The sequence below is a fragment of the Austrofundulus limnaeus genome, unplaced genomic scaffold, assembly GCF_001266775.1.
Source record: "Austrofundulus limnaeus strain Quisiro unplaced genomic scaffold, Austrofundulus_limnaeus-1.0 Scaffold195, whole genome shotgun sequence".
NCBI lineage: Eukaryota > Metazoa > Chordata > Actinopteri > Cyprinodontiformes > Rivulidae > Austrofundulus > Austrofundulus limnaeus.
Window position 1 is genome coordinate 755040 of NW_013952597.1, and position 8707 is coordinate 763746.

Below are 8707 nucleotides of genomic sequence, written 5' to 3' on the forward strand. Positions count from 1 at the left end.
ATAATGACACACTTTTTAAGTAAATAAATATTGTAACAATGAAAATGTGGAATTCAGGGGGAAAAGTGGAATTTAGAAAAAAGAAAATGGGAAAAATGGAATTTGGGAAAAAAGAAAACAGATTTTATAGGGCCCTACAATCAGAAACTTTTTTTGGCCGGGGGTTGGGCGGGGTGGGGGGTTGCGTTTTACACTCCTTTTTATCTGGTTCTTACTATGGTGCTTTGGCGTGTATAATGCAATTTTAGGTTTAATGCATCCCTCCATTATTTGAGCTTACAAAGCATTAAAAATCTGATCATCATGTTTATTGCTACCCCTGATTTCATACAGTTTAATCTGATTACTTATGTCCATGTAAACATAGCTACTGTTTGAATGCTTAGCTATGTGCAAAGTATTCTACAGTGGAAGGGCAGAGGTACACATTATTGTGGTAGTACATTATCAAAAAATGGGTCAAAATTTACACCCATGTATACAATGAGGGTTGACTTCAAAAGGAAACATGTTGAGGCATATTCAAGAGGCATTTTGCTCACAGACTAACCAACGTACACAGGCAATTATATGATCACTCTCTTTTCATGACAGCGGGTGATTAAAAAGGTGAAATAATTAAAAACATGATGAATATGTTGCCATAGTTCAGTTAAGCTCCATCCATCAGGAGCAGCCGGGGTCAACGCTCCAGCTTAGACAGCAGTTATAGACTGAAGTTTCAGATCGATGCTGCGTAAGAAGGTCTGGGGCTGAGCTGATACGGCCTGTGGTCAGCGGTTTGGCCCCAGCCATCTGTAAGTATGAATCTGTGATGGACAGTAGAAGAGTGCAGTGAGGCATGAGGAGATGAAAAAAGAAGAAGTGTTATTTGTTTTGGGGCTAGATTGAAGATGGCAGGCCCTGCTGATCTGCTGGGATTTCGCTCGCAGCATCTAGTTAATATTTCAGAGGCACTTATGGTTTATTAGAGTCCCCTTTGAGGATGGGAGGAGTTGGGTGTATGCTTCGAAATGTGAATATCTGTGTGTGTATGTCAGCTGCACATTTTCTGCCTTACTTAATTTCAGCTTCTGTAAATCACCAATAAGGAGATGCTGAAGCGACAGGCGACACTTTACCAGATTGTGATTTTGTGGGTTTCTGTGCTCCAAGAGTGGGGAAAACAAGGGGGGGGAGACAATGCAGCAAAGAGGAAAATCATCTTAGTTGAAAGCCCCAAGTGTCTGAATGCAGCCAAGTTTGACTTGCCGATATTCAAGAACAGCTGTTGCTTTATTTTCTGCATAAACAAAATAAATCAAACYATCATCATAGGCCCGGAACAAATTTGAGCTAATCCTTTGCTTAAATTCTCAAAATCTTCAAGGAAKGCTTCATGCATTGTGTGGATATTTAGATAGGAATAAATAAGACCTCATACCTTTCCAGAAAATCATTTAAAAATGAACTCATTTGTTGATCTCAGAAGAAACGAGAAGTCAACAAAGAGCACAGCTGTACAATATAAAACATGTACAGCTGTTACTCATCACTAAAGTAAGATGACTAAACCAACTGGTGTTTATGGGACACATGATGACCTAACAGTGCTCATAAGCTCACAAAGACGGGTTGAGAAGACTAAACAGCGTGGATGAATCCAGTGTCTACATACTGAACTTGTGTTGGTAAGGTGCTGCTGGCTGCAGGAAATGTCCCTGGTTGCTTGCAAACAGCAAAGGTGTGAAAGGCAATTAGTCGCCTTGACGCAGGGGCGCTGTGATATATGAGCACAGAAGAAGAGAAGACATGTCTGGACCACTGCAGGATTACAGACCCTTGAGGGTTTTTAGTTTCCTTAACCCCTCTCCCTTTGCTGCAGTTATTCCCTAATGGGGAAATGAGGGAGGGTGAAACGACTGCCTTATTATGGCTCCCTGACTACGTAGACAGAAAGCTGGGGAAAGGCGAGTGGATGGTGTCAGACAGAAAGGGTGGGGTCTAATGAAGTCCGATTCTGGATACAGGGGCTTCCGACGTGTGTCTTCGTGGGTCCGTAAGTGCGCACGTTCAGGAGATTGATGTGCAGTGTCCTGGAATGCGTTCAAATGTGCGCTGGAGAGAAGCAGACAGTGGGGCTCTCGCACGTCAGGCCCTCATACATGTATTCATCAGAGCCTGGGGAGAGTCTGAGCGAACAGGTCAATAATCACATCTGAGGAACACTCACTCACTGACGCTAATCCACGACAGGAGAGAGGCAGACAGAAAGAAGGATAAAGACCCACTCCAAAATCAATTAAAACCTAATTAGGCTCTCAGCTCTTTCACGGGCCTTTTATCCTTGGTGTTGGAGATACGGGGCTGAGTGTGWGCGTGCACGCCTGCCTATATCTCCRTGTGTTTGTTTGGCACATTTCTGAATGTTGTTTTCCCTGAGCATGTGTCAGTTTCTGCCTTAAGCAGGCAYACTTAGGGACAGCAGTGGCTCTCACAGACTCACTGTGGGAGCCTGCCACTAAAGCCTTTACGATCGCCTCTGTAATGCAGGATTACAAGCAAGACATGCATAAGAGTATTGGACAGCAGCTTCTTTACTCACCAGCATTAGAGCGAGTCGGGCCCAACCTTCAAATGCGAAAACACGAGGATTTGCTGAGGTCTTGTTATGAATAAAACCAATATGTTTATTGCAGCCTGAGCCCAAGTTGATTCAGTATTTCGATGTGTAAAGATAAAGGTGGGCAGATTTGAAACCTGGTGTGGGTCAGTGTGTTCTAGTAACGTCATTCTTTCTTTGAGATATTTTCTGTAAAGCCAAGAATCTTCCACATATTTCTGACAGTACCCAAAGTTTCCCTTAGCTCTAAACTCAACATTTGTAATAGCTGAAATATTATGTTATGGAATGGGACATCACTTCAAGAAGATGATAGTTCGATTGTCCAGAATCCCTTTTATAAACTGACAAGACAACAGTTTTTTTTTCCAAGTTTCAATATTCTCTGTAGCTAGTTTTCGAGTTTGCAACAAACACGTCTTTATTGTTTAAGCTTTTTAATTAAGATTGACTACAATATTATTTATGATACATCAGAATACATCTWATTACATTGTGTGACCCCCAAAAAAGTAGCGTTATGAACTTATTGAGTAAGTATTTTTACATCAAATTAGACCTTTTGTTTGTTGTGACTAACAAAATACAGAAAATCTAAATAGGAGGGAACTTTTCTGTTTAATGGCCAGATAGCCCTACCACCTTGCCATCCCCTGATATCGGGACACCCCTGCCCCTTGTTTGGAWCACCCAAAGGGTATAACTAAGAGGGAAAGGACCAACACAGTTAATCCTAATTTTGCTCATTTCAACCCAGAGATTTTCTGAAATTTTTGTACTTTTATGGAGTAAACCTGTCCTTTTTAGATTTCCCCTCTCAGATTAGTATTTTTTGCACATTATAAGTGTAACATTACAGGCTTATTTAGCCATTTCGATCCTCACCTGTGCATGTGCTACTCTGACCCAGATTAATGCAGTAGGATTATCCCTCGATCAGTAGTCTTAACTTGAATGTTTGGTACTGAAGTCAATACGCTGCAGGAATGAGATAGCTAAATAAAGAGGCTTAGAGACTCTACTTAATCCAGGTTTTATTTCAACCTGGCACTACAAAAGCCATCTTGGAGCTTAAACTCAAACAGCCACAGGCTTGAGCTGATTGGTGCGTCTCAGCGTTTCTGATTGCTGTTTTTTTTTTTCTTTTAGAGCAGCAACAAGATGAGTTGTTTTCTAGTTCAGATTAGCAAGAGTTCAAATGTGCCTTAAAAACCTATAAATATCTCAAATGCTTTGTCGGCGTCACACAGCCTATCACGCTAATTAGTGAGACAACAGCGACTSCGCTGTTATTTGACAGCGCCGACACACGAACTAATTCAGATGAGCATGTTTGCGTGTCGGGGTGCTCGTAGGGAGGACTCCGAGAGCTGCAGGGCTCCTGCGGCGCTGCAGTTAGCTACAACGGAAAACACAACATGTGGGCTGAAGAGACGCTCGCACAGAGAAATAAGGATGATATTAGGGGGATCAGAACTACAAGAAAATTACTCAGGGATGCAGCATCAGTGATGAGGTGCTTAAGAGTAGAGATATGGGAGAGTGGAGACTCTTAAGACTGAACTTAAACACTACTTTAGCACCAGGCTATGTGAAAACAAAAATTAGAGATTTCTACACCTTCTAATATTTCCCCWACCTACAATTATTACCCTGAAACCTGCTCTTTCCAAGCACACAATGAGCCGTTTTTAAATATAAACAAAGCCACAAGTCTCTTATTAGGAGTAACACATAAAAGCATGGTCCTAAACATAAAATCAGTTCTCATTTCTAGTCTGATCTACTTTCATTTCATTTCAAAACATTCATTGGAATTTCACTAAGAACTTAAAACRCACAAACCCAATCATTCAAGGACTGTTTAGTTTAAATCTTATTTGGCAAAGAAGATGCTATAATCATTAATCATGACCACACCTGAATGTTTGCACACCATCTTAAACCCCTTGGTATTTAACATAAACAGAAAGGTTCAGCCATGTAACATGTTGAGCGAAAAATATTAAGTTCCTCTTCCTTTTCTCAACAAAGTTTTAAACAAAAGTTTTATAGTAGCTTTTCGTTCTCACAGAATGAGTTGGAGATGTCTGTCAGCTACTGCCACAGTAAATGTTTAATCAAAATATGCAAAAATTTGTTAGTTATAATCGTTTTTGTGTTTGCATTGATTATCTGTGGCAAATATGTTGACATCAGAAGTTAACTGGTTTTATAGACATTCCTGAGAGCTTCAATTATACCCTCCTTAAACCCATCTCATGAAGCAAGAGAGAAATTGTCAGCAAAACTGTTTACTTTGTTTAATCATTTTATTTTTAGTTGTTCCAATCAAGCATGAGCCACGTTGCTTTTTTCTTCTGTGTTTTTTTTTTTCAATAATGCCAGGACCGACACACATGTGAGCTAATTCTGGATTAACCAGGTGCGCTCTCTTTTTGTCTGCCTTCCTTGCACACGCTTAAACACACACCAACCTGACGGTGAAGAATTTGCTTTTATCGTTCAGGGTCAGTTAGTCGGTCAAAGGTCAGCGATGAGCTGAGAGAACAAGCATGTGGAAGCTAATAAGAAAGGCTTCTTTACCTTTATTTATCCCAGTTGGATGCTCTAAGCCCCCCTCGCCCCTCTCCCAACACAACCTAAACCCCGTGCGCTGCTGATGTTCTCAACTTTTTCCTCCCCCCGCGCTCAGTTCTTCATTCTTTCATGAGCTTCGCTGCCTATTTTTGCACCTCTAATTAACGAATCCGTCCAGCTGTCTGTTTGTCCGCATCTTTACGCGTTTCATAATTGACAGACGCTCGCTTAAAATGTGTTCTGTTTGAAATCCAGCCCTCCCTCCGTTTTCGTTTCCTGTGATCCAATATTCAGCGGTTTGGGGATTGTTCGCCCTGAGCTGTCATCAAAGAGATCTGAGTGTGCCGTCCCAAAGCAAAACTGGGTCAGAAAAGCTACATTTATTGAAAGCATCTGAGGGGAAACAACACCAGTCTGTGGCAGATTTTTTTTTTTTTTTTTTTTTTTTTTTTTTTTTAGTCTTTATGTTGTTTTTCCTAAGTTCTTTGCTTGGACACCCTGTTCTTGCCCTGAAACTGAACCCTGTCTGCACCTGGTTGTCTGTTTTTTTATTAGATTAGATGTTTTGCAGAACCCCCTCTAACTATTTCTGGTCATCTGTTCTTCTTAATAATAACGTTATCCTTGAGTGCTGATGTAAAATTTTTTTTTTGTGGATCAGGTATGACTTCATTGAGATCCGCGATGGGATGTCAGAAGCGGCCGATGTTCTGGGTCGACACTGCAGCAACATCGCCCCGGCGCCGATCATCTCGTCCGGACCGTCGCTTCAGATCAGATTCGTATCGGACTACGCCCATCAGGGGGCGGGTTTCTCCCTGCGCTACGAGATCTTCAAAACAGGTGAGGGGATCGAGAATAGCAMACTAAACTAAATGAAGGATGCCGAGGAAGCTACTGCCAAAAATTCCAACATRTCTTTGTAACAATCAAAAAAAGTGTTGTGAAGTGTAAAAAGAACCGGGGTTAAAATAAATGGTAAAGCCTGTKGCATATTATGGTCACCACACACCTGTGTGTTGATTGCCAGGGTAATGAGAGGCAGACAGAATCACAGCCTGAAAAGTGAACCTGAAACAGAGAACGCTAACAGGAGACTCCGGGGGTTACACTTACTGATTTTTATGTTTCTACAGTTTTATGAAGAAATATGACAAATTAAAATAGATCCTTCACCTCCATTTTTCTAGAAAACACAGTATATTGAGCTAAAACAARGAAGCTCGAGTCGTCACTCTGCATTGAGAGACACACTGGGTGAAGTGTGTCTACATTTGGAAGTGTAATTTGCATATGTACCAATATAAGTGTGACATCATCAGCTGTTAGTTAAATAATCATTGGAAATATCCGGAAARCATCAGGAAAGCTAAACTGCAACTGTAGGAAAAAGTATAAAAGATTTAAAAATATCAGTTCAGTCATGTAAAGTTCAACTTATTGTGACCCGCTTACTCTGAAGAATAATTCTGCTGTGACATGTGGCTGAGCTTCAGAGCTCCAAACATGTTTTACCAAAACCCCACTGATCTCTATGATTACAAGCTTTCTTGTGGATTTTGTCCAGGTTTGCTGCTACCAAAAGTCACATCACGCTGTTCCAGATTGACCTGAGTAATTTAGTGTATAAGTTCAAAACGAAGTTTCAGAACTATGCAACAAGACACACGATGGAAAATTTGAATGGAATAGTAATATGGCTGCATGAACGCCCATGTGTTAAAGTGAAAAACAGTGATTAGCAACCAGGGTAACTTCCCAGTAAATCCAAAACAATCGAAGCAAAACGATCCCAAGCTTCTGCTTTTTAAACCTTTAGTCTTTCCCTTTAACACATTCACAGCTTTTTGCATCATCACCAGCAGKTATGTAAACAAATATATATATATACTGTATATATATTCAGAGAAGAAGAGGATCACTGGGAAGCATGTGAAGAATGCTGGTTTAATTGGAGCAGGATTGACTTCCTCCGGGGAGACGAGGCGGGCTGGATGTGGGAGGTTCTGGTGGGATGATGGAGAGCTCCGAGGCAACTTTGGAGCTGGACTGAAGGTTAAAGGTTTATGGGGAGAGGCTGGAGCCAGGAGATTAATGGGGATGAGTGTGTGCCGAAATGGAATTTTCTCAAAGTGGGCAAAGTGCGGCGGAGGTGGGGGTGACGTGCGCTTCAGCAGGCCAGGCTGGAGTCTATTTGTTTTGGTGCTGTAGCGTGTGTTTGTGTGCGCAGCAGTAGTAGTAGAGGTAAAATGGTCAAATGGCCTTGGGGCAGAAAGATTTATGTACAAGTTACCAGCTGATTCTCCCTGCAGCGCTTTAAGCAGCGCCTCAGTCATTTAAGCTTCAAAGTGTGTCAAGGTTTAAAAACAAGCGGTAAAACTGACATCCTACAGGATAAAATCCCACTAAGCATTCCTCTTATCGCTCGTTATCACCTCCCACCTTTAAAAACATATCTCTTGTTTGTGTCAAACGAATGTGACCCAGATTTGTCGTTCAGCTCCGTTTCCAAGGCCACCAGCTCGGCGAACCCCTGACAATGTTACACTGAAGATTGCATCTGTCTCACAAACACACAAAGATAGATTGAAGGGTGCTGGATGTGTGTGTGGGGGGCGGATTCGGTTGCCATAGCTTTAATAAGATCCTGGTAGAAATTCTGGGGCTGTGAGAGATTGTGTCAGTGTACGAACACATGTAGGTGTCTGCTGGCTGCTTTGCGTGTGGGTGGTTCCGCTCAGCATGCTGTGTGAGATTCTGTCTGTGTGGAGGTGGCTCGATAGGTGCACATGTGTGCGAGAGAACGGAGGGGGGGGACAACAGCGATGGGCCCGGCGAGGAAATGATTGGGGTGAAGAGAGCCAGACTGACAAGGAATGAGTAAGTCTGGAGAGTGAAAATGTATTCAGGATGCGTGATTGAGGCCAAGTGTTAATTATGACGTTCCCACTGCCTGCACGCCCTCTCATCATGGCTGTTTGTCTTACTGCGGCAGGCGGGGGGTGTTTGGGTTTTCAGATGAACAGCTTCTGACGGGTACACAAAGATCCCAGCTTAGATGTGTTTACTCACCCCGGTAAAACTAACCGCTCCGTGATTAAGTTCAACTGGTTTTAGCTCCATTTTTTTTTAGTACGCCTTAATGTATTTTGCTCCTTTAAAAACCAGTGTGAGGCTTGTGTTTACGGCTCTGTGTGTTTTTAAAGGGTGCGTCCAGAGATTGATATCTGAGACACAGCTGGGAGATGTGTGTGTGTGTGTCAGCTTCCTTCCCATGTCAGACAGCACCACGATGTGCCTCGAAGTCAGTGTGTCTGGTTTCAGCCGYCTGTGTATGTGTGTGTTTGTGTGTGTGTTTGGTGCCCTCTGTACTATGAACTAATGATACCATGGCTTGTTTTTGTTTTGCTCATTCAACCCTATTACATAAGCAGTGACTGTAACTACTCCAGGGGGTTTTGAGTTGGACAAGCAATCTGTTTGTGTCAACCTTTGTGTGTGTGTGTGTGTGTGTGTGTGTGTGTG

At 42.2% G+C, this 8707-nt stretch overlaps 1 protein-coding gene across 2 annotated transcripts in view; it reads left to right on the forward strand.

Moving 5' to 3' along the window:
* nrp2a (neuropilin 2a) overlaps positions 1-8707 on the forward strand; it is an 84689-nt gene that overhangs the window by 18503 nt on the left and 57479 nt on the right. For both annotated transcript variants that reach the window (XM_014018566.1, XM_014018567.1), the window contains exon 3: positions 5844-6025. In XM_014018566.1, the coding sequence (XP_013874020.1) occupies positions 5844-6025 (182 nt within the window). The remainder of the gene's footprint in view (positions 1-5843; positions 6026-8707) is intronic.